The 27,304-nt window shown below is 40.1% G+C and overlaps 1 protein-coding gene across 1 annotated transcript in view; it reads left to right on the top strand.

Moving 5' to 3' along the window:
• Nucleotides 1–27,304, top strand: part of LOC108894527 (neurexin-1a) — a 233,873-nt gene that overhangs the window by 92,452 nt on the left and 114,117 nt on the right. Inside the window, 8 exon segments of the mRNA XM_051076550.1 lie at nucleotides 2,872–3,255; nucleotides 10,425–10,628; nucleotides 13,050–13,076; nucleotides 18,547–18,669; nucleotides 19,061–19,442; nucleotides 20,730–20,920; nucleotides 21,666–21,839; nucleotides 25,589–25,708. Coding sequence (XP_050932507.1) covers nucleotides 2,872–3,255; nucleotides 10,425–10,628; nucleotides 13,050–13,076; nucleotides 18,547–18,669; nucleotides 19,061–19,442; nucleotides 20,730–20,920; nucleotides 21,666–21,839; nucleotides 25,589–25,708 — 1,605 coding nt within the window.

The following is a 27,304-nucleotide window of genomic DNA, read 5'->3' as shown; positions in this document are numbered from 1 at the left end:
CGCACACCACTACTTCAACACACAAGCTTGCGCACACGTACAGTACACAAACAGACGCATGTACTTACACACACGTATAGACAACACATCCCCCATCCTCACAGCCCACTCACAAGCTTCTCTCTCTACAGAGAATCCAATCACATAGAGAGATTTGGCCGTATCGCCCTAACTGGATTGTAGTAATCCCCTGTCTAACATGTTTTGGGGATGTGTGAGTGGGGTTAGGGGACACCATGCCAAGTTGAGCCTGGCTGCTGATGCAGAAAGTGTGAGACAGATCTGAGCTGTCATTTGGACCCCTGCCTTCAGGTTTGATGATGGAGTACCTCTTGCGGGTCGGCCTGTAGAGAAAGAGAGGGAGAGAGAGAAATCTGGTCAAAGTGTTGTGAAGTTTCCTGGATTGTTGATCTTCGTCATCATTATTCATCCTCATTTATTGCCTGCATCATCACTTTGATCAACTTGTCTTTACTGTACATCCTGTACTTGCTCCTCAAGATATTATTTGCTGCTTTGTTCCCCTCATCTGCTTTCTTATCTGTCATCACATACCCCTCCCTTGTCTTCTTTCCAAACATCTTTATCTCCATGTTCCCATCTTGTTCTGCATCCATCTCCTCCTCTTTTATGCTGAGTAGCATTCATACAGACATATCTCCTTCCCCTTTTGGCTATGACTAATGCTCCAAACATAGGCAGTCTTACAGTGTGTGTATGTGTGTTATGTTGCCCATGCTAGAAGCCTGGCGATGGCACTTGTTCCCATGGGATTGTATAGTGCCATATGACTTAACATAGCTTGACTGTGTTTACACACTTCCTTACAGGACTTTGACAAGTGAGCAGAGCACTCTAAGCAGATGCCTGAAAGATGCTGACATCCTTCTCTTGTCTTGCACTTACATCAGTTTAGACAGACATGCTTACTGCAGCATCCTTGTTTGCTGTTTATGGCTGTTATAAGACCCAAGTATAGATACCATGAGAAGAAGCCATTAGATGATGACTCCTGAAGTATTTACACTGTGAATGTGTTATTCACAATGTAATTTACATCAAAAATCAATTTCAAAACTCTATCCTCTACCTGTCATATGCTGAGATCTGACAGTGACTGTTTTGCATTTACACATAAGTGAAGTGTCGATTTTTCCATCACGATTCCTGCTGACCATCATTCTTTAACCGGGCACCTGCTCTACTCCGAGAAAAGTTTCCTCGCTAATGAGTTTGATGTAGTGAGCTCGTTAGCTATAACCTGAAGGGAGCTGTTCTGGCTGCGTGACGGGTGGCCCTTGCCAAGTGTGCAAAAGCTTGGAAGTCACAACAGCTGTGGCTGGAGAGAGCAGGGGCAGTGGGTGGCTGCAGGAAAGTGCTGGAACAGATGCCTGGGGCCAAGACCCTGAGAAAAGAGCTGGAACATGTTTGTGGGACCAGGTTAATCATTGTGCACTAGGTCCTTAGCTGTCTCTTTCAAGCGCTTTTGCAAGAAAGCTGGCTCACCTTGGCAATAAAAAACTTACTCACCCAGGATTATTTTTAGCTTATAGACTGATTTTAATATCTTTTCTTTTGTGGCAGTCTCCTTAGATTTAACAGATCACAAAATACATCACAAGAAAAACAAGAGGAAATTGTGCCTTTATTGAAAAAAGATATAGAGATATTTATCATACTTATAATTAATTGTGATATGTACATTCATGCATGCTAATGGTAGCTGTAATGAAATGTGAAAGGCCCCATTTAATGTCTAATGTGTCTCAGGCAGCCCTGCTGAAAATTCATGCGTGGCTTAGGGCTTGTTTCCCCAACATAAACACTTGAACTAGAAAAGTAACTTGAAAGCTGCACTCCTCTTCCACATACAAGCAGTTAGGACTCTGCCATTTAGCCTGAGGCAATCAGCTAATAGCTCCTTCATATCTGCCATGGCATGCATCTGCCACTCAAAATGCAAATCATGACTTTATGGCAATTTTATTTTTGAGCACCCTTAGCTTGCCATTTCTCTGCCACTCTCCAAAAAGGCAGTAGCCTGCACGGCACCTCAGTGGCACGATATATAGATTACTGGATGAGGATGCAGGCAGTGGACGCAGCCGCCATTAATTAAAGATCCACAGTGGCTCCTGCACTGAGAGTAACAGATCCATATACAAATTAATCACCCGGCCTGAGTCCCACAGTAAGGCTTTCCTTTTCCATCAGCTTTACAGTCCAGTCATGTCCGCTGTTGTTTACCGTGCTCCAGATCGAGAATTAAACCTGAATGAGAGCGATAAATCATGGTAGGGAAGCACACAAACTCTCATTGCAGGTTTATGTGTTGGAGAGGCAAACAGAAGGAGAGACAGGGTGAAAAAAACAGCCTGCAGTCCGTTAATCAAGTTCAAAAAGATGGCTACAATGTTTTTTTTTTTTTGTTGTTGTTGTTTTGTTTGGTTGGCTGAAATGATAGAGGGGACAATGATTTTTCTCTTCCCATCCTTTCTATTTTATGACTGCTGCGTTATAGATAAAGGAGATTTATTACGGGAAATCCAAGGAAAATGGAGAGGATACTCTTAGGGATCCCAGATTAGGCTACTAATAGACTAGCTGTCCTGTGATTAATGTGTCTTATCAGCACTCATCAGTCATTCTAAATGAAGAAAATCCTGACCCTGTCCAGATGGATAACACCAATTAAGCTAATTTCTTCATCAAACCATCTTTAAGTGGGTCTTCTCTGAATGTTTGTGTTTTCTGCAGGGCAAATAGTGTCTTTTGTCAGTTACAGTCAATGGGTGTCCATCTGGTGAATAACCTCATAGAGTAGTTCGAAGAAGAAAAGATAAACTCTTCCTACTCTGTCTTATTTTTTAGGTACCATCTCTATCAACACCCTCCGCACTGCCTACACAGCCCCTGGGGAAAGTGAGATCCTGGACTTGGATGACAATCTCTACCTCGGGGGTCTGCCAGAGAACAAAATGGGGCTGGTGTTCCCCACTGAGGTGTGGACAGCACTACTCAACTATGGTTACGTGGGCTGCATCCGGGATCTATTCATTGACGGACAGAGTAAGGATGTCCGGCGCCTGGCCGAGATCCAGAAGGCAGCCGGGGTGAAGCCCTCGTGCTCTAAGGAGCCTCCAAAACAGTGTTTGAGCAACCCCTGCCAAAACAATGGGATCTGTAGAGAGGGCTGGAACCGCTACGTGTGTGATTGCTCCGGGACTGGATACCTGGGACGCTCCTGTGAAAGAGGTAGGACTTTGTTTTTGTTTCATTTTGTCTGCCCAGCTCTTTGGAAGCACACCATTTCTGTCTGGTGGGCATAATCTGGATTTGCTGTGTGTGAAATGTTGATGATGCTGCACAGTGACACACACTATGCATTGTCTTCTGAGGTAGGCACGCGATCATAGAAATATGAACATAATTGACATCAAAGACAACCAGAGAAAGAATGGTTTTAATTATATCTGCTATAGATTTAGTATTCTTTGTCTGAAAGGGACCTCCTTTCAAGTTCAGGATGAGCAGCATCACCAGACAAAAGCCTGCAGGTGGCCTTTTCTATCTAGGCTGATGGTTGAACATCAGCAGCTCTCCAACAGCAAACTGAAAGTAAAGTAATACGGGAAAGAAAGTGTGCTTGTGGAGATGGACAGCCACAGAGAGGCAGACAGAATGAGCCAGGGCACATAAAATGTTGACTGGCTGATGTTAGACCATGCTGAGTGGCAGGTGACTGATGCACCACTGAGGCGCTCCTGGTCACGTCCACCATGCACACTACCCTGTAAATTGGCTGTCTTCTGCTAACCATTTGGCTCATCAAACCACTCGCTCATGACCAGACCTGGTGCAGAATACTTATCCCTTTCTCCTCCATAGAAGAGAAATAGGAGAAGTGAGTGTCACACAGAGAACTCTTATAGCTCCATGTCTTAGCTGTCTTCCTGCTGACTCTGCAGTAGTTTATCACATGGAAAGCACCATTTATATAGGTACTCGCACTAAAAAAAAAAAGAAAATCATCCTCTCAAATTCCTCAGCAGTGTTTCATGTTGGTTATAACTTATGGCTTTATAACCAATATCTGTTTACATGTTTGTCTGTAGTAATTTGCTTGGAAGTCTCGAGACCATCTTGCTAACCTGGCCTTAACACTCCACTGCAGATCTTTTAACTGTATTTGTACTTTGTTGTTACTGCATCTGTGATGTTGCTGAAAATAAGAACTATCCTTAAGGACATTTCTTTGCTTACAAATGCAAAGCTTAGCATGGACCTGCTTTTCTGCCTGTGCAGCATTAGTTTGTTGGCCTGGTGACCAGAGGATTGCCCTTTGACCCCTGTGATTGAAATCTAGCTCGATTAAAACAACATCCAGCTGTGTGAGGAAGCCAAATCCTTCACTTGCTAATACAGTCTGCTGTGAGGCAATTATTTCTAAAATCGGAATTTCAGGCTTATTTACATAATCAGACTAAGTGAATAAATATGTTGAATGTATAGTTCATTCACCAAAGAGATTTGCAATATTAGCTTATATTAATAGACCAGGATTTGGGGGTAATGAAAATCAGTTCAGTCTGAGAATATTATTGAGTAGTTTCTGAACTCAATCACAGATGAGTGGCCTAATGATGTCTTCTTTGTATTCATGAATTAATAAGTCTATCAAGTGAAGTGGATATTCACTGTATGTAAATCTACTGTATACTGTGAATTTATAATGATGTCACATTAACACAAAAAATATCCTCGACCAATGTTTACAATATATTATTATATAAATCTCCATTGCTTCTTAAGATTTGATGTTGCAGCAGCATGTATGGACTTTTCATCACAAATTCTCAACGAAGCGAAAGCAGCAAATGAGCGAAAACAGTTAGCATATGCATAATCAAGGCAAATGTCAAAAAGAGCCCAAGCATGTGACACCGTTATCACAGTGTGATGCATCTGCTCAGGAACGACAGCCGGAACAGGTTATCACCGAAAAAAAAAAAGAAAGAACTCTTAGTTGGAATGTAACACATCCCACGTAGTTACATGTGTCAGCTCTACATGTCTCCTCCTCTTCTTTCCTCTGTGCTTAAGTCATTCATCTTATAAAATGCTGTTGCCTGAATATCTTGTAATTGGGGTGTGGCATATGCCTGGCTAATGACATGCTAAAGACATGGCTTAATGCTGATAGAAATCTGCTGAGTCAAATGGAACCAAAATATAACAAAAGCACATGATATCAGAAAGATATTGCATTTCCTGTTCACTGTTATGAATGCAGTTTATTCAGTTGCGAATGTCTAATGATGAATGACCAGTCTTGTGAATGCAGAAATGTAGTTAATGCTAAGACAGGAGATGAATATTTAAACTAAAAGAGCACACAACAGAGAATCTAAATCTCCTCCATCTCTGATCAATGTGTCAGTTGGGCTTGGCTCTGTGCTGCTCTGATTTTCCACATGTGCATTTCCATTCTAGCTAATGAGTTGACAGGAATTAGGGCATAGTACACGAGGGAGGTAGAGTGGGCATGGGATACAGATCGTTTCACTTCAGGAAGATAATTACTTATTCTGAGAGTGTTCTTGAATTCAAAAAGATATAATCCACTCTGAATTCATCTGACAACAAAAGCAGAAAACCCGCATCTCTGTTTTTGGAGCACAGGAAGTACTGCATGCTGCAAAAGTCTCCGCCACTCTGACCTCCTCCCCTCTTCCTCCTAACACTCGAGCGTCTTCTGGTGTCTCGGCTACTCTATCCAACCTTCTTTTTTTCTGGCTTCCTCTGGTCTGTGTATGAGACTGGCATTCGGCAAGAGTGTGAGTGGGAGCAGTGGTACGGAGGATGGGCCCCGGCGTGCTGCCAGCTGTTTTGATGGCTCCAGATTGCCTCTGCACTGGTAGGATGAAGCAGGCACCAGCAGGCCGAGGAGCTGTCAAAAGAATTACCCCAGCTCTCACTTATCCATGCATGGTGTACCACCCGGTGGCAAAATACAGCTACTGCATATGGCGGAGGAGGAGGAGGACAACGAATGGAAGGAACAGGAGGTGGAGTTTCGGAAGAGAACCATAGAGCTATTCGCCCTATTTTGAGAGATTTTAATTAAGCAGACAAAGCAATTTTCCCCCTTGCATCCCAAATGTCTTCCCCTTCATTGTTCCTCCAGTTGCTAATTAGCCCAAATATTAGTCTTGCAGTGTGAGGCTAAGGCTGCCTCCCAGATGGTGTAGTAGGTGCGTTGCAGCACATGCACGTATTCCCTAATGAGATATGACATGCTGGATTCCAGCACTGATAGCACCTGCATTATTTCACATGGACAGTTATACATACCCCCGATGAATAAAGATAGGTGCTGATGATCAATATATAGATCAACACACAAGTATGCCCACTATACATATACAACTTGCTGACGTGTGCACATGTAAGCAGAGACTTTGCACAGTGCTCTTACCTGCTCAGCAGTGATATTATGAGCTTAAAATCTCTCTTTTTTTTGTTTCATTCACTAAAGGCATAAATCCATAATGCTGCAATATATTATAGTATCTACAATAGGTGTTAGGTATCTTGTTCCAAAACAGACCATAAACCACAACAATGGAATACATCAAAACATTATGTAAATTGGTAGAACTGTGGAAAAACTGGTTCTTTGAGCACATTTATTGCTTTTCAGAGCATAAAACCATTTGCCATTGGTCCGAAGCGAAAGCCAAGAGGTGCAGAATGTTATTGCGTAATTGTGAAATGCCCTTAAAGGGGAATATGGCTGCATTTTAGCATTAAAACACATTTTATCCATGCCCTTTGACAGCACACTCTGTGTTACTCACTATTCACCACACTTGAATATAGTCACAAATTAGAGAGAACTGGTTGTCTCGCACCCTGAAGCGATATACACAGATGTGCAGAAAATTGTTTGGAAAAACATGGAAAATGTGACTGTAAGAGCACTGGGGGCTGATTATCTGGGGATATATGCACATGTTGTGGAACAGAGGTTTGGCTAGGAGTGAAATAAACAATCAAATTTTGTTTAAGCACACAAACCTAAAGGTAACATTCAATTAGTCTCACACTATTTGTCAAAGGACTGTGTTTAAGCTGTACATTAGGGCTTTTGATTTCTGGTGTCTACAGCTTCTGATAATAGTCTATAGTACAGCAAAGCCCAAAGACTGAAGATTAACTTGTAAATCATTAAACTAAGTGGTAATTCTCGTTTAATAGTCTCAGTGGGCTGAGGAACCTAATTTGAACATACTAAATCTTTACCATCTTGGCTGTCGTGTGTATTCACGACAGCACGAGCTGAAGGTGCAGATTCCACCACTCCGAACGGACACACTGATCCATTTTCTGTCTTTGCTCTCATTTCGTAGCCCTAATGAAGTTGCCGTATGGTCACAGAGCAGCAGATGTGAAGCTGGCCCATGATGACGCTGTTTCTTTCTGTATAGCGAGAGAATAGTTTCCCTGTCTCTAGAAATCCACTCAGATGGCAGGATGTTTCCACACATTTAATAGCCAGTGAGTCTATTTCTCGGATAGTGTATGCTAAGATACTCAAAAAAGGCTGCGGTGAAGAAGACATGAGCAGCTCTGAATTATTTATGATATCTCTGAGCCATTTCTTCCTGTTTATTGTAGATGTTGAACATACATTCTCCAAAAGCCTTTGGCAGTTGTTTCCGGCAAATTTTGAATTGGATTGGGCCTGGTGCCCTGACACTGTGCGACATCACAATCCTGTGACATGCAGCTGACAGCCCTAGCTTCCTGCAGAGGCTCTTTTCCTTGGGGGAGAGTGGAGGAAGAACTGTGTGTCTGTCTGCCTTTACTCCCCCTTGTTAGCAGCACAGCCTCATTTGTTACTTCTCTGAGAGTGCCCCCCCCCCCCAAATTGCTCCTTGTATTCTTGTGAAAATCAGAAAACAATGTTTTATTGTGCTTTACAAGACAGAAAATGAATGCTTGGTTTAGTTTGGTATGCTCCATCTCCCCTCTGACAGCCCCCTGTTGGGCTGGCACAGACAGAAGCTCCAGCTTCAGTCCTTTCAATTTATTTTGATATTAAACACGCAAGTGCCATTAAAAATGACTGGGCTTCTAGGATTGGATTTTTGACAGATGCTCACTTTGCATTAGGTAATATTTCCCTCACATGTCATTCTCCATATTTTTATATCTATCTGGACATTTCTTTTTTTATAGCATTTTAGACAACCTCTCATATTTGAATCTCAGCAGAGGTGACATCTTGGATGGAATGGAATATTTACTCCAGCTGTGATTAATTTTATCCTTCTATTCAGTCTGAAAAGATTATTATTTATGAGTAAAATGTTCTTTATTTATGTGAGGTGTTGTGAAATGTCACATCACATCATTACTTTTCTTCTCACATTGATTATCAGTAGGTATTTGTTTATATAACAATAGCAGCCAATTGATCAGATTCCATGCTGTTTATTATATACAGTTTGAAATTAACAAACTGGTGCTGACACACTGATACAGCCTTTCAAAGGATAGATGATAAGATTTTTGTCATTATCAGTGCAGTGATAGATTTTTCTTTCTTTGTTTGTTTCCTTTTTAAATTGAGCATTTTTTTCTGCAAGTACAATGGATCCTGTTTCAAAGTGAGGCTTTTTAAAAGGAGTAGAGTTTATGCCAGAGCAGGAATTCTATACAGTGTGGCACTCAGATCTGTCACTCATTGTTTGGCAGTAATGATTTTTACATTCCATCTCGCCAGCGTAAACATACACCTTTGATTGTTTGTCTGTATTTGTATGCAGTATGAAGCACAGGTGCATATAGAGAATAAGTCAAATACGGTTAGGAAATGCTTTCATTGGGTCTAAGTGTTAGCTAATATTACAGTGACAAACATTTCTCAAGTATTAGGAGTTTCAGCAGTTGCTCAGTTTTTTTCTGGCATCTGCTAACAGTTTCCAAATGCAGCTCTTTGCTTTTGCTGCCTGGCAGGAAGCAGACAGTTTAGCAGTGAGAACTCGTTTGTCACATGCCCCTGTCATCTGCAGCATACCCCAGGAGGGCGTGGAGAAATTGGATTTGGGTGAGGAATGTGACGGAGTCATCCCAGGGGATGGATGTGACATTGGCTCTGTGTGACGAGGAAGTGGTGATGAGGTGGTGTGTGTACATTGGTACCCTATCACCCCCACCACTCTCCATCTTCCCTTCCCTCCAACTCGCCTTCTATCTCTTTCAGCGCTGCACCTGCGGTAATGGCTTTGTTATTGGGTTTTGGTTTAGTTACACTACCGGAAATGCTGTTACAACCTCCTGCCAGCGTTAAACAATCTCCACAGCATTTCTCCAGACGGCTGCCTAATGCTTTGAGTAAATGCAGTCACCCTGAGCAGAAGCTCAATATTCAAGGTCCACAGACTATTACGATTCTGATCGCTGTTTGTATTTTTTTTCCTCAGTCAATACCAATTTGTCCTTTTGTAGTTTGCTACTATTATATAGCAGATTTTTTTTTTTTAAAAGTGTGGATGCAATGCTGCCACGTTCTCTAAGACATTACGTTAGTTTGTAATGACATAGTTAACTTGATTTCCTTTCCAGTAAAATATTTATTGGTTTGCCATGATGTGTTTATTGCCAGTCTGAGTGTTTTATACTACTGTCCTGGCATGTACCTATCGCCATACTCCAAGTTTTCACTGATGGAGGCCACAACTTAAAGTGACACAGAGAAGACAGGAGGGAGTTTGAGTAGCTGTCAGCTGTAGTACATAGAGCTATGTGATGCTATAGACTAGTGACAAGTCTTTTCACAATGCTCTTGGATTGCATATCTGTGCACATGCAATTTGTTGACTGTTCTTTTGAATTTACCCTCTCCTATTGTGCTGTATGTGTAATTCTAGTAGTCTAATTGTTGGGTTCAACAGCTGTCGGTGAGTAGCTTTCCTTAACAAACCTGCAAAGCACATGTCTGAAGAACTCATCTGTAGACACTCCTGGAACAATGTAGTTGTCACCTTCATGGTTTAATCACTCCTCTGTGAATGGAGTGGATTCTGGATGACAAGTCAGTGCAGACTCACTAAGAAGCTTGTATTGCAGTAGTAGTATCTCAGTGCATTTTTCTAACAGACACATATAAATTTTCTCACTGTGTGGTTGATGACCTTTGAATCACAGAACTCTATCTGCATACATAATAACTACTGAATATCTTTTCATCTAATCTTTTTTTTAATCATGATTGAAAGCTACTACGCTAAATTACATCTACAAATTAGACATCATTTTAAGCTGAGCTGACACCCCCAGTCACTGCTTTACCATAAGACTGCTTCACTCCATTTTACCCATCACTCATCTCGTTTTCTTCCTTATTTCCTCTGCAGAGGCGACCATCCTCAGCTACGACGGCAGTAAGTTTATGAAGGTCAACTTGCCAGTGGTGATGCACACAGAAGCTGAGGATGTTTCCCTGCGCTTCCGCTCCCAGCGAGCCTATGGCATCCTCATCGCCACCACGTCTAAGGACTCGGCTGACAGCCTGCGTCTAGAGCTGGAGAGTGGCCGCGTCCGCCTGACTGTCAATTTAGGTAACGCCTCGGACATACACTGGCTGCAGCAGCAAAGTCACATGTCAAATAAAACTATATTGAGCTTGATAACATGTTCAAATGCACATAGCCACAGACAAAGTCTCTTCCTCTCTCTCACACACACAATTATTCTTGTATCATACGTATTTTGAATAGAAGGAGATGGTGTAAAGACTTTCAATGGCAAGAGTCTGCGGCTCTCCGCTCACTGCCAGTTGAGCACACAGCTGCCATTGCCCAGCGGGGAATGCTTGCTGCCCACTCCATCAACTAACCTCAGATCAACTTCCATACATGTGCATTGCTCTGAAGGGAGTTGCCCTTACAGCGCATACACTGCTGTACTATTTCCTAGTGTGGTTTCATTTCAAATACATCCAGTTATCATTCATATGAGAAAGCTAATAATTCTTCTGACAATGGAGGAGTGTGTTTATAATATCACACCTCCTCTCAGCTAGTGGTTACATAATATAATGCAGCCCTTAGTTTAATCATTTGTTCATCTATGCACTTTAATCATTGTAGGAGGAATGCATGATTGCACATAAATCAGCAAATGTGTCTTAAATGAGCACAGGAAAAAGACATGCCTCACCCCTCCCCCTGCCTACAGCAAAAATAGAAAATTGAGGACAAAATGAAAGACTCTGTGTGAGTGTGTGTACGTGTGTGCTTGTTTGCTCAGGAAAGAATCCAATGATGCCTGTGAAAAGTTTGATATCTCTCAAACAGAGCAGTGCCGCACAAATGATAGCGATCTATTTCTCCTTTCCACTGGCTAAACAGAAATGGGCTCCCTAAGCGGAGCAGTTTAGCCGTGCATACAAAGTAGACAGTCTGTGTCTGCTGTCAACCACAAGGAAGCATGTGTTCCACCACAGCAGTCAACAGCGCCACATGCTGACAGGGCTCTCAAGTCAGATTGCTGAAACTACAAAAAGATGAATACAACAGTCCACTGTGTTTTTGTTTTATTTTTGAATTAATTTTGACACATATTAGTGTTTTTTTTTTTTTTTTTTTTTTGGCCATTAGCCCTTAAAGCCTGTCTTCCTCGTCCCTCCTTCAAAAAGCAGAGCATTCCCTGTAAGGGTCGGGCTGGTGTTGGTCTCTGGCAGTTTGCGACCACTTTTCTGCTGCGGTTGACAACACACGACAGGCAGGGCCAAACGGGAAGGAGGGGAGGGAGTTTGATCTGGGTCACCTTTCTCAGAGCACGACACAAGCTAAGCTTTAGGAAGCAAAGGTAAAAAAAATAAATAAATAAAGATAGGGAAAATAGTGTCTGTCTTTACGGCACTGGTGTGTGCTAGAAGATTAGCTTGTTGTTGTATTAACAGTAATGATGACTAGGCTATCATTAGTTATTACCAGGAAAAAAAAATATAAAAAGTAGAAAACTGAATAAAAATACTCATTATGCACAACAGTACCAAAGAGAGTTATATTATTAAAGACATTATATTATCTGATTATTACCATGGTAATTGATGCATTAATATGAAAGCAGCTTTTTAATGCTAGTTAAGGTACAGATAATTTTACCTTTTATACTGTAGAAGGTAGTAAAATCTATAATAGTGCATCATTGTTTACAAGCTGATCATATGTTTTGTATATAAAGTGGTAATTTGCAAACTAGCATATTACTACAGCTGTCAAATATAGTGAAATAAATAAGTGTAATATTTGGAAGTAGATACGCATACAATGGAAAAAAGCTAAGTACAAGTATGTTAAAATAGTACTCTAGTGCAGTACTTGAGTCCATTTAATAAATGATTTTTCGCCACCGCCACTCTTGTTTACAGCATCAGCAACGGTAGTACAAATACAACTTAACATAATATTAACTTACGTAAAGTCATAATATGATCTAGTGAATGTGACAACATACAAAGGTGGACAAGTAGCATGAAAAAATGTTGAAGTTATCATGTGTGGATAGATAGCTAGAGAGATGGATAGAGAAATGGGGGTGGAGAGAATTGTAATACCTTCCACCTGGCCCTGTCTGACCCTGACCAAAATCTGATGCTCTCATACTGAATAGAAGATCACATCCCAAAAATGAACACAAATCCCCCATCTTTCAAATTGTAAAACATTTTATTCGGTTACGGTGAAAAACAAACTGAAACAAATAGTGTCGTATAACTAAACCTCACCTCTCATGATTCTCTATTCCACATTGCTGGAACTTGTATTCCTGTAAACCATGCTGTGCTCCTCTGGCGCAGCTCCACTGCAGTGCTTTTACCAGCTCGCTGCAGCTCGGGGCCATGGGTGAGAGCATCAGAGGACGGACAGTGTCCGTGTGTGTGTCCCCAGAGGGGTGGACTGTATGCTTTAATGATGTCTGCAGCCGTAACGTTGAAAGATGAATTTATCTCTCATCTATTCTTCCCCGTCTAGATTGTATCAGGATTAACTGTACCTCCAGTAAGTTACTGTTCACCTTTCTTCTTCTCTAACTCTTACTGTTTCTGGACATTCATGTTTTAGTCCCTAGCTGTGTTTTTATGTAGCCAGGTTTACAATTTCTCCTCTGCAGCCAGTATATGATCCAGACATTAAAAGTGACATCAGTGCACTGAAATATATCTGACTTGCACCTTGCATTGACATAGACATTACATTTTATCATACCAATTCAAAGAGCTATTGGTATGTAAGAATTGCTCTGTGGTCTTGTGTGCATCAGCTGTCCAGGAGAATAATGAGCACAGGGGAGGAGGTGGAGGGAGGCTTGAATTAATGACAAACCCAAATATGGCAGTGATTCTACACTCTGAGTTGTTTCTAATTAACGAACCTTTTCACTCATGAATTCAGGCTGATATAAAACGCATGCTTTGGAAGTGCAGGTATTTTAGACATGCATGATTTCCTCCCCCCTCCCCGTCTCTCTTTTTTTTGTTTCCTTTCTACTTCAGTATTTCATGCCAGTTGTAAATTGATGAGGCCATTCAAGGCACAGAGGAAATACAGAGTGTGATTTTATTATTCTCATTAACCTGCCTCACAGAGCAGAAAGAAAGGGATGAAGAGGGAGGGAGAGAGAATAGATCTTGTTGTGGGATTCATGGTGAATATGTGTGTACGTGTGTGTGTGTTTCAACAAAGAGGTTACATTGCAATATTTTGGGAGGTAAATATCCCTGACATTTATTATTCAGGAACAGTGATGAATTAATAATTACTTCTCCGGAGTCATAATACGTGAGCTCTCTTCCTGTTTAACGATTCTGAAGTGACAGACACATTCTCAGTATCAGTAAATACCGACAGAAATTAGACAGTTACAGCTCTGTAATAGAGTGCAAGTGTCACATATTGTATAGAAGGACAAACTGTTCTCTGGAAAGAGTGTTGGATCTCTTTGTGTGCAGAGCTTAATACAGTATTTGAAGGTCATTGCCTGATGAGAAGCGAATACTTACACAACAAAACGCCTGCACACAGAATCACATGATATGACCTCTAGCCAGCCCTTCTTAACACCTCTCTAAATGCTAAATAGCATTGTTCATGCATCTTGGATTGCATCCCTTGTTTGTGTATGCAAATAAAAAGCTCTAAGCTCTAATTCCCCCTTCCAGTTCTTTAAAAGGTCAGTCTTGGTTTATGAGGATAGTGTGAAGGCATAATCTCTGTGTGCAGGGACACCAGTAGATTTTGATTGCTTTATTTCTCCGGTTATTCAGTTTTCTCTACAAATATTTAATCAATTCTGCTTAGTTTCATGCATCATTTTACCAAAACAGCCAGAGCCAGGGTAGAATAAGTGCTGGTTTTAGGAGAAGAGTTTCACAAAATATATAACCTCTAAGATTCCCTGCACTAAAGGTACAATAGTTGCTGTAGTCACTATCATCAAAGGGTGTAGTGTAAATGGACTGTGTGTAGTGTGTGTTAATAGGCTGGATGATTTCACTCAGGCTGTGGGAATAATGCATAATGAAAGTTAATGTTTAAGTAAAACAGAGAAAGAAGCTAGCTGGTCTTTCTTTAATAGATCCAGACCTAATTGTGTCATAAGAAAATGTTTAATTGAAGTTCTTGGAAAGAACTGTGTTAAGCCAGTGCATGCATTTCCACTTATGAAGAGTTAGTGTTTAATTTTTTTTTTTTCTAGGTTGTTATTTTTCTCCCTGTTATTTTTGTCCTCTTTTTTTCCCTGTGTTAATTAATGTGTCTTGTCAGGCGCTGCAGCTCCGGTCAGCTCAGTGGATGAAGAATTTCAGCACCAACTCAAAGAACACATCACTGTCTATTAGGGACCTAGGCTCCCTGGGGCTGCCCAGAGCTGTCTGAATAAAACACTGCCACTTCAGCTTAAGCACTGTTAACAGGCACTGAGTGACAACAAACTAAAAATATGATCTAAATATATCTTGTGACAGATTGTCTTTTTTTGTCTGCCATTCTAGTCTTCTATTATTCATTAATTTGAACTGCAGGATAATCACAATTTATAGTGTAGCCAGGATGCAGTGATGAGGGCAACTTCATGTGATTATTCTCTCCTTGACCTTCTTGAGCAACATCTCAAGGTAGTTCTTCCCTCATAATTGATCTTTTCCACACATTAAGCTTTTATTTTTGGCTTATTTAGTGTGAAGGAGCTGCAGGAGATTCTTTTACATAGATATTACACCTGTTTGGATGTTAAAATGATAGATGAGGGGAAGATTTGAGGATGCATAGATGGTGAGGTACACACTGTGTGCTTATGAGTCAAAAACTAACATGTATTTGCCACTATTACTGAGCACTTATAATGCACAGTATATTTTGGAAAAAAAATAGTTCAGACTGATTTTTACTACATCATTATACATCTAGGTAGTTGTGGTTAGATTTAAACATATAGACAAATACATTTTGAAGAAAACTATTTTCATCATCACTAACATTGATATATATATACATATACATAAAGTTAAACTGCTCAAATCTTGCCTGTGTATACATTAAGAACAGTAATCAGTCTGTGGTCTGATTAAAACTGCTGATAACAGAATTTAATGGGGTCCACCTTTATGCTAGGAAAAGTAAAGGAGGCTCTCCTGATCTTTAGCAACAAATGAAGGAATGTGTCATGCCAACTGCTTGAATCTATCTGTTATTTAGGGAAAATTTTAGAGGAAATTTTACAAGGGAGGGCTGAAATGAGATATAAATATAGGATAAGAACGTAAAATACCCTCTCTTACTCTCCCAGAAAAAATTATATTACTCCTGCCTTCAGCAAAAATAAACCACCACCAATATAGCAATGAGATCAAAACCTTACTATGCATGTCTGGAACTGAGCATCCAGTAAGGGGAAAGAACAGTGAGGTGCATTAAAATAAGGAGTAATTATGATGATGTTCTTTATGGTTGCAATGAATTAGTTTCATAAAGAGGCTAACGTGTTGGCTCAGCAGTCTGTGTAACCCACATTAGCAACTTAAATTAAAAGCTGAGAATAAACATTGAACATCCCCCAAAGTTACACCATGCTGAGGGACTTTCCTGTCAAGCCAGCAGGTAGTTAACACATGATTATTCAGTTATTGCTAAAAGTACTCAGATCTCAGTGATGGCAGTTATATCAGGCAGCAACTTTCTCACATGTTCAGTATGGAGCAGTTTCAGGTTATAGAACCATAAATGTAAATACAGTATGAAACAGCAGTTTAGTAGTGATTGTCATCTATTGTTTTAACACTGTTTAACCTTTGCTTGCTTAAACATTTTCACAGTGGGTTTTCAGTTAGTAAGGCATTGATTAGACAAGCAGGTCGCCTAGCACAGCAGCCTACTAAGCTTTGCTTTCCCTTTCCTTCCCTTCCATGTGTACTGGCTTTGATGTCTGTGTTGATGGTAATCCAGCAGCGTTGGCCTGTTGCTTGGTCAGCGAGTCTCTCTTTTTTCCCCCCGCTCCACCTGGGTGAGTCACAGTGTTGGGGCAGGCGGCACCAGTATCTGGCCTGTCATCCAGCCAGCCAGAGCTGATTGACTGGATAATCACATCTTCTCATGCTGCCCTGTGCCACACTTCTCCACTGTTCCCTTGGGCCTGAAGTCAATGAGGCAGGGAGAGATCACTGTAGATCCATCACTGCAGATAGATCACCATCGGCGAGGGCACTAGAGAGGGCTGGATGCTGCAGACAGTGGACTAAAGGCCCTTAATGTCTGTCCAGCAGCTGGCAGCTTGGACCGCACAACAGGCGGTAAAACCAGGCCCTACAGTAGTGGATGTTGTGCAGGAATGTGCTGCTTAATACGATTGACCTCTTTTCCCCTTCCCTTTCTTTCCTCCTTGGAGAGCAACAAGGACAGGATGATGGAAGGCAAAGATCAAGCATGCTTTCAAGTCCAACTCCATCCCATTATTTCATATCTCTCATCCTTAATCCCTCGCCAGTCGTCTGGTTTCAATCCTGCCCCGGTGTTTAGTGCTTACAAAGCAGAACTGTGCCTCTGAGATTGAGTGTGTCCCAGTACTTTGGCACCCTCAGATTTGCATACACATTGCATTGGGGCTTTGAAGATTGCAGAAAAGGAGGAAATAAATAGCCATAAATGGGTTCAGGGGAATGAACCTGGCACCCATCTGAAATGCTCCCTACAGTGGGCAAGGCATCCAGAGCCTGGGGATTTTAATACTGTCACAGTGGTACGTCCTCATTGGTCTGTTTGGTTATGTGTGCCCAGGAGGGGAACATCAGAGCTATATAGCAATTCAAAGATGCTCTAAGACGGAGGCTGCATGAAAAAATAATGCGTTGCCCCAATTGGACCAATGTTAGAATTTCTAAATGCAGAACTGTATCTGGGAGAGATTTTTTTGCTTTCTTTCTGCTCATGAGATCACAGAGATTTTTTGCAGTTGCAATGATTTATCTGTGATTGCAAATTTGATTATTTGGAATCACATTAAATTTTATCACCGTGATTCTGTGTGACATCTCCATCACTACTTGCCAGCAGTGACACGTCATGGAATATTAAAATGCTGGCTTCAGGATTCAGTGAAGGAATGATTCAGAGGTTAAATGGTTATCTGATATTGTTAATGGATTTAATGAAAATGGATGAGACTTATTGTAGGATTTGTACAGTACAGTGTTACTGCAGGTACTTTTGCTACTGCTGCTGCTTTTTCTAAAACACCCGTTCATTTTCAAGGCTGCTGATGAAAATCACATTCTGTATTTCCTGCACTTTCAGGGGACAATAGCCTGTCTGTTTTGCTTTAAAGGGGTTCTTTTCACCAACAAGCACACCGCTTCTATTATGCAAGTATTTCTTTCCGCATCACTATTTCATTTTATGTGGTGGACATGAGAGAAATCAAATACTGGTTTGCACTGTCTGTAGGTAAACAAGATGGAGAGTGATGCTCAGATAAGTGCCTTGCTCTGTTGTAGCCTTTTGGTAGTAATTTGCTGCCACCAAGTGGCATGATAGGAATGAAGAAAAAAATCTTACAAGAAATGTAGAGACCAGCCGTAATGAAAAGTCTGTTCATCCCTTGTTTCTTTAGTTAACTAAAACCACACAGACAGTATACATTTACAGTAAAACAATGATGATGATAATGATATGATTACTGCCTCCCTCCTCTTGGTTTGATGAAAATAGTGTTCAGTGAGAATCCAGAAATTTGATGCCCCATCTAATGGTGCAGTACAGCAAATGCAAGTCAGAATGATGTGTTTTTATGGATCATTAACTATGTTTACCTTTAATGTTTTCTGTCTCTGTGAAACTGCTTAACTTGTTCACTCCGTCTTCCTTTTTCAATCTCCCCCTTTCTCTGATTCTGTTTATATCTCCTGTCTCTCAGCCTCTCTATTATGTGTGTGTGCATACGCATGCATGTGTGTTAACCGTTATTTGGACTGTCCTGCAGGCAAAGGTCCAGAGACTATTTTTGCGGGTCAGAATCTGAACGATAATGAGTGGCACACAGTACGTGTGTTCAGGAGGGGCAAGAGTTTGAAACTGACCGTAGATGATCTCCCACCCGTAGAAGGTACTTCTCATCCCCTGTTCCTCTGTCAGAATAGTCTTTTCCTCCTGTAAACTTAAATACCCCTAACATGTGTTGGGCTCTCAGATTCTAGGTAAGACACAAGCTTTTTCACAGAATAAAAGACAATTTCAAGTGTCATATATATATATATATATATATATATTATATATATATATTATATATATATATATACATACATACATAATTTAATTCTAATTTAGTTTGGGATTTCTGGAGTTCATATTAGATTTTTTTCATGTCATACAATGTGATGTTACTATCATTCAGAGGATTTGTAGGTGGCCCTTTAGTTTTTAAAGCATCGGCTCTTTTAATTGTCATATACCCCCAATAACATCCCCTCTCTCTCCCCCTCTTCTACTGATCAAAGGTCAAATGGCGGGCGACCACACCCAACTGGAGTTCCATAACATTGAGACGGGCATAGTGACAGAGAAGCGCTTCTTGTCCATGGTGCCATCCAACTTCATTGGCCACCTCCAGAGCCTCTCCTTCAATGGCATGGCCTACATAGACCTCTGTAAAAATGGTGACATTGATTACTGTGAGCTCAATGCCATGATTGGCTTCAAGAACATCATTGCTGACCCCGTCACCTTCAAGTCACGCTCCAGCTATGTGACCCTCACTACTCTGCAGGCCTACTACTCCATGCACCTTTTCTTTCAGTTCAAAACCACCTCCTCCGATGGCCTCATCCTGTACAACAGCGGGGATGGAAATGACTTCATCGTAGTGGAGCTGGTCAAAGGGTAAATGAATATTTCCCTGACGTACCAAAGTATGAGTGCAGAAAATTTGACTGAATATGCTCCCATTTATCTCTGTTAAATCTTCAAGTGCTATAACTGGGCTTTTGTGTGGATATTTTAAGATATTTTGTTCTTTTTTGGTAGACTCCATATTTGGTGCAGAAGTCATTACTGTGTTTTTTCTGCAACTGTGCCCAGAGATGATTTGTCAAACAACAGTGTTGCCAGATGAATTTTTCTCCTGTACATGAAGTTTGACTTAGTGTAGGCGGCATTCATGTTTTTATTTAGCTGTTGTGGCTGTCACTGCTCAGGTTACAGTGGCTGCTCAGCTCTTCTCCTTACACATGACTTTATTTGTGGAGCAGACCTACCTGCCACCAGGTGTTAAGACCAGCAAATGTGAGAAGTAAAAAGCTTTAAACTGTGTTGAATTAGTTTTATACTAGTGTAGCAAGATGTTTATTTATGTAAGAGTATCCATAAAATGGATTATGGTTTTAATAATGCAGCTGTTCATACTATATGACAGTTTCCAAACAGAATATAATTCTTGACAGCCTTTTATGCTATTATTATGGGAATTCAAATTCTTTTCTTATCACCTCTGTGCCAGAATATTTTCTGACAGAGCTGTTGGCTATTACTGTTCTCTTTAAATCTTCATGAAGGCACAACAAATACCTAACATAAAAGGGAATCAACTACACAAGGGTACATTTCTTTTTGCTGAAATGCAGCTATAGAATGACCTTCTTTTAAGTAATGCCTGAAGTAAAGGTATTATTCAATGTGCTAAACATTAAAGGCATACATTTTAATTAAAATGGGCATGCAAATCATAAATTGCCTGTAAACCAAAGAAGTTAAGACCAATTTGTTCAGCACCACCCAGAACCTTTCACAACCTGCCAATTATTTAGCGTCTTTTCAGACAGCTGCACTTGCTGATACTCTCATATCTTCATATTTGAAAGCACGGGAACACCAGCAACACACACATACACAGTCTCGCTCCAGTTTTCAGACTTTTTCTTTCTTTTTTTATGTTATTATTCTTGTTATAGACTGATGTGTGTTGTCTGTTAATCACTTGACAAGCTTTTTTGGACATAAACATCTTAGAATACATATCTAAAAATGTCTGCATATTTTTGAATTACAGCAACATCTAATGCACAGTTATATATTTGTTTGTTTGTGTTTTTTTTCCAATGCCATGCTTTCATGTCCTTCTGTTTGTGTCCATGGTTGCATCCTCTCATGTTGTTCCATATCTGGTTGCAGTTACCTGCACTATGTGTCTGACCTGGGGAATGGAGCCCACTTGATCAAAGGCAACTCCAATAAGCCACTGAATGACAACCACTGGCACAATGTTATAATCTCCAGGGACACCAACAACCTCCACACTGTCAAGATTGATACCAAGATCACCACACAGACGACCACAGGAGCCAAAAACCTGGACCTGAAGGGTGTGTAGGCTATCTTTTAAGATTTCATTAAATTGGGTGAGCAATGGCCTGGAGGTGAGAAAAGCAGGTTCAGAGCTGAAAGGTTGCAGCAGCAGGATAAACCCTTGGGGGGTTAAAGGGGAAAAAGCAATGCTTGGCCCTGACTCATTACCACCACTAAGGTACCCTTTAGCAGGAGCTCAACCCCTGTCTGTTCAGTAGCCAACACTAATTGTGTGCGTGTGGAGCTGAGAGTTCATAGAAAAGACCATTTGTGATTAGCAGACCAACCTTGGATATAAGTAATTAGAATAAATTATTAGTTAACCACATAAAAACCTTTCTATCTGGAAGAATATTGGCATAGTTTGTGCTTTACTTTGAAGAGTGTTGTAATTATCGTTACTGAAAATCTTGATGAATGGGTACAAAGTGGATGACAAATTTATGGCTTGAACATGAAAAAAATACTGATATTGTGTCATAGCACAATAATTAGAAAAGCGTTTTTTTAAGACTGACATTAATTAACCTTCTGCACTCCTTTGTGTGCATTCAAAACTTTATCAAACAACTGTTATCATTAATTAAGTATAACCTCAACGCTTTGGTCTTTTGTCTGTAAAATTCAGTGCTAGGCCAATTATGCTGCTGTCCACAATTACGTGCTTTTGACTTCACCTTAAAAAGCCTGATATGGTAAGCGCTGCACCATGTTTTCTTTCCACTAGGGGTCAGTATTGTCATATTTCTCATTTCTGTACAGGTAACCTTTACATTGGTGGGGTGGCTAAGGAGATGTACAAAGAGCTACCCAAGCTGGTGCATGCCAAGGAGGGTTTTCAAGGTTGTCTGGCATCAGTGGATCTGAATGGGCGGCTCCCAGACTTGATGTCAGATGCTCTGGACTGTGTGGGGCAGATAGAGAGAGGATGTGAAGGTGAGTAGTCTCCCAGCCCACTAAGGACACTTAAAGTCTGTTGTTGATGATAAGTCATACTGCCACATTTCAATTGTTTGTGAGGTTAACTACATGTTCTAACTGAAACTTTGGTCTGAATTTCATTAGTTTGATTATTGATAGAAGCTTAAAAATAAAAAAATGTTTCTTTAAAATCAGATTTCATTGCCAAAATCAGAAAATCTTTCTTTTAATTATCCTAATTATTCTGGTTTTCCCTCATTATCACAGCACTAACCCAGGGTGTCATTACGACACCCATGCAGTTGCAGCTCAGTTTGCCCATTCTCATACTTGTCCAACAAGGACACACACACACACACACACACACACACACACACACACACACACACACACACAGTGAAGTGCACCCACGCTGCCAACCTGTAGCATATAATTTAACATCCATAAAGTACGTTAGTATTCTGTTAGAATGCATCAAGCTCTGACACTCCTCCACAGGCAATCATTTCTGTTTCACTTGGCCATAATCTGATTATTCTCTCTGCCATATTTGTACTGCCAGTGTTATTTCCCATTTTATCCCCATTCTGTTTTGCTCTATGCATGCTTGCTGGATCTGAGAGTTTGCCAGAAGCAATCCTTTTGAATTATGTATGAAGCCTTTGTTGCATGCATGAATATCATTTGCCCAGTCTAATGTGTGCACCACATCCAGAGACAATATTTGATTTATTTTTCACCGTCACTCACTTAGTTTAATTTCACAATTCATCCACTCTTTTTCTATTGAGTACGCAACTTCTGATCTTTTCATGTTCCAACTTTACAAATGTAATCAAATTCAGCACCCTGCTCGGCACCCTGCTCTTTTCGTTATGTACCACACAGAATCAATGGTCGCTCTCAATGGAAAATGGCCTCTATGACCACACATTTACTGGATTGTGGTGATAGAGTCAGCAGGCAGCATATAGTTGCTGATTGTATTTGAATAAAGCAGGGATCATTTTCAGTATATGCATGCGAGAAAATATTCAGTTTTTCCATTACTTAAAATTTTACTGAATATTATGGCCAAAGCATATCGACTTCACATAATAATGACTTAACAATTGCATGCTTTTACTTCATAATGCCAATGCCATTTTCAGCGTAGCTGCTGTTACAGTTTGGCTTAACCCGGCCTCCATTACACAGTACAGTTTTTCCCCTCTGGCTCTTTCTGAGGACAAACAAACACTTTACTCCTCGCTCTGTCTCTCCTGCCTCAACAGTCTGTGCCTCTGTTACTCCATCTTTGACGTCTTTGGTGCTTTACTAACAGCTGGTATACTTTGCCTTTTCCTTTCCTATTATTTTGCCGACAAAAGTTGCATTGATGAAAGCTGACTTGCAAGGTAGATAGCTTTGTCTGTTTGATACAGAGTCTGATGTCCCTCCCCTCTTTGCATCTGTAATTCCTCTGCCCCCCAACTCTTCACAGTCTCCAACTCCACACTTTTTCTCACATTTCCCTGAGCAAGATAACTGCCTAGTTTGCTATTCACCCACCAGCCATATGGAATGGGCTTCAGTCCCATAGGAATACAAGTATCATTGCCATCTTGTATCAAAGTCTATGGGGCTCACATTTTGATTTGCACTAACCTATGCTGTTCTTTGTTTTTATTGGACATAATTTTGGTTTTTGCTGTGGTTATGTTTTTTGTTCACATTCTATACATGTAAATGATTCTTTTGCATGACTTAGTCTTAATAACAATGTTTTCTCCTGCATGAATTTCATATCTGTAAACTGAAGTTTAATTCAAACTTAAGTCATTTTTATGTTTTACATTAAATTAATCATTGTTGTAATAAGTCCCGTGTTTATCAGTGCCATACTCCTGTTATAGTCTCTGGCATTCTATTACCACCTTGTAAGTAGGAACTATGTTGGGCAGCAGGCTGAAGCCTTTTAAAATTTAACAGTTAAAGGTATGCTGCAAAGCAAATTCAGATGCATTTTATACATAAATAGCAATACATTATAGTTACTGAATTAAAAATTAACTTACATTTCAAATTAATTAATTCAATTTTTCAGTGTTTCATGCCTTACATATAAATGCCAAACCATAACAGAAATGGGAAAGCCTATAAAGAAATGTATGATTCTATACCTTCATTGTTTGAAATTCATATGTTTTATATTAACTAGACATATTTACAAGTATGCCATAATACATCCGTTGTCTCATTGTTTACTTGATTGATAATCCAAGTCAAATGGTGTTAGGACTACATTTCTGACACATTATACTGTAATGTGAAAGACTAAGCAATGGAATCATTAGTTTATCATGTAGTTACATGCAATTTAAATTCATATGTATTCAAATGTATTCCAGAACTATTTGTAATCACGAATTAAGCTGTGTTTTTTTTCTTTTTTCTCTTGTGGCAAATTGTACACTGTGTACAGCATTTCGCTTTTTGCATTTTTCAGCCTTGAGTGGGCTACAGCAAAAGCTTAAACTATTAAGCAGTTACCATAGCTACTCTGAGGCTGAGCAGCACCCACTGTTGCTGCACTTTATTCAGTAACAAAAAGATCATATATAAGGTTGAGATGGCAATGCATGTCTGTATTCAACAGCTGAGCAACTCCTTTTAAAATATCACAAGAGTAAATAAATAACAGTAACATAAATACACACTCCACCATTGCAGTAGTAATGACTGAACTATCAAAAAATAGTATTAGTGTATTGACAACTGGTGTTGGTAATGGTAAATAATGTCTGAAGAAAGTGTCCAGAACTGTATAGTAAATAGTCTAAAATGAATACAATTATAAAGTTAAAATATCTCATAAACTAATAAATAATACATATAATAATAACAACATTCATCTGTGCTAACCCTTGCCATTCCACTAACTCCATTAACTAAACTAACTCAGCATCACTGTCATACAGACAGCCAGAGGATACAGTCTGTATAGTTGTATTCTTATGGCATATTAGCTCACACTGACAGTGGGACTGACTGACTGATACTGCTGTGAATAACTCAGGATGACTCTACTGCTTAAGAACTGAGAACCATTGTCCTGTGACCCCATTCGCTGCAGGTAATAACATGCACTTTAGGTGATCTGATTACAATCAGACTGTGCTTAAAATACAGGTGTGCAAGATGCACTGAAGACAGATTGTAATCTGATCATACAAACCATCTCCACCTGTGGTCAGGGATGTGTGACAGTTTGGAGAAGGAAAGAAGAACTGGATTACAGAGTGCTGTACAAAAAACTAATGTACATGGAGGCTGTAAACTAATCTGTACTGTTCCATTTAATAATCTGTGTACTGCTATTCTTAAATAGAAAATAATTAAATAAAATATTTCATAAATCACTAACATAAATTTAATCCATGTGTTAAAAATATTTGAACTAATTTTAATACTTCAAATGTTTTTTGTTGCTTAATACATCTATGAGGTTTTTGTTGTGACTGTTTACTGAATACAGTAGAATTAACAGGCAGTAAGTTACCAGGAAATTCATAATAGTGTTTGTAGAAAGAATATAAAATATGACTTAATGCATAGCTGTGTTTGCATAGAATATGTATGTTTGTCCTGTGTATGCTTGCATTGCAAGCCTATTGCCTGTACGTTCTGCGTGACATCTAATTTCACTGCAGTCAATCTGAAGACTTAGCTGCCTGCTAATATAAAAGTCTGCTCACCAAGTTGTTATTTGTCTCCACATTCAGGTCCCAGCACTACGTGCCAAGAGGACTCATGTGCCAACCAGGGTGTGTGCCTTCAGCAGTGGGAGGGCTTCAACTGTGACTGCAGCATGACGACATTTGGAGGACCGCTCTGTAATGACGGTAGGATTCCACCTCTTTATTTATTTTGTGTTTTATATGAGCCAGAAAAATGCACCATGAATTTTTGTCAACTTTGTATGGCCCCTCAAGAATATTAAATAACGGGTCTCTTCATTTCATTCAACTCACAATAAGTCAAACAAAATGACATTCCTCATTCACATCTTACAGCGTTAGATGCATAATTCATTCCATCTGTTAAGCTAATTAAATGAATCCAGGAAAATCTTGGTGTGAGACGTTTAAAGGTGGGTGTTATCATCAGCAGCAGGGCCATTTTTATCCTATGCTTTCACACAGCATTCATATTCCAGCTCATTATTGTTTCCTGGCTATGTGCTATATTTTTGTCCTCACGAAGCACAGCGTTTGCCAGAATAATGACATAATTTGCTTTGTAAACTCTCACATCAAACAAAGTGAAGCTTCAGACTGTTCTGTCCGCTGTTACTCATGACTGATATGTTGTGACTTGGTCAAAGTTTTATTTCAGTAGCTCTGCTTTGAATACAGTATATACTGTCTTTACTGAGGGAGTCAAGAGCTGTTGATATTGAAGAGCAGGAGCTTCCACATTGTGACATCTGGCTGGCAGTTCAGTGAAAGCTCATTAAAATTTGAGAGATGTGCCACTAGAGGGAGCAACAAACAAACATTGTGTTCTGCTAAATAAAACATCAACAAGAAGTCAAACAAACAAACAAAAAATAAATGACATTTACCAATGCACTTAAATTCTACCAGGATGCATGCTGTTGAGTATTGCATTGACTGATACAGTTACTACACACACACACACAATAAGAATTCCAACAGACTATTTACTGATTAATGTTTAGCTTTTGAGAAAACTAGGGTAATTTCCACTTTTAGAAAATGGGCTACTTTCTTATGCCAAACATGCACAGGGGATTTTGTATGGTCATTATTTTCTTCTGCGGCAGTTCACACAGTAAGGGGTGAATGGGCAAAGTGCTGAACTGCATTAAGGAGAGAGGAGCAGAGTGGGCATTCTGGAGATGACACAAAAGCAGAGAAGAGAGCACCATAAATGTTAATGCATTCCGTGTCACTTCTACCATCCTGATAAGACCCCATCTTTTGTTATCAACAGAAAGTGTTAATAGTTTCCCATGCAGCCTCATAGCCTGAACATATCTGCAGCCTATGATAACACTAAAAGGATTCTTCTGTCCATGAGATGTGAGCTTGAGTGTGGCTCGTCCTGATCCTGGCCCTCCTCTGCTCGTTTTACTCTCCCTTTCATTCCTCAAACTGTGGCCCAACAGAGAAGTAGGGCTTGTGCTAGAGGTGTTGAGGGATATTTTTGATGGCGAACTCCTCATGAACCTTCCTTGTGCTTTAAAGAGAGAAGAAATGCAGTCTGGAACTTTTTTCTCTCTTCCTGTCATACATATTCATCCTGAACAGGCCCATCGAGCTCATTGCAGCAGTGGGAGCAGAGCGGCCCACAGTACATGTATGCATATATTATATCTGAGCAAAAGTGCTCTGCCTGCTGAGTCTAGTTACTGTAGCTGGTCTCATTATTCCTGCTGACCAGACAAAACAATAAGAAAAACAATGGGATGGATC

The sequence above is a fragment of the Lates calcarifer genome, linkage group LG16_LG22, assembly GCF_001640805.2.
Source record: "Lates calcarifer isolate ASB-BC8 linkage group LG16_LG22, TLL_Latcal_v3, whole genome shotgun sequence".
NCBI lineage: Eukaryota > Metazoa > Chordata > Actinopteri > Centropomidae > Lates > Lates calcarifer.
Note: the sequence above shows the minus strand (reverse complement) of the source record. Positions and strands in the feature narration are given on the sequence as shown.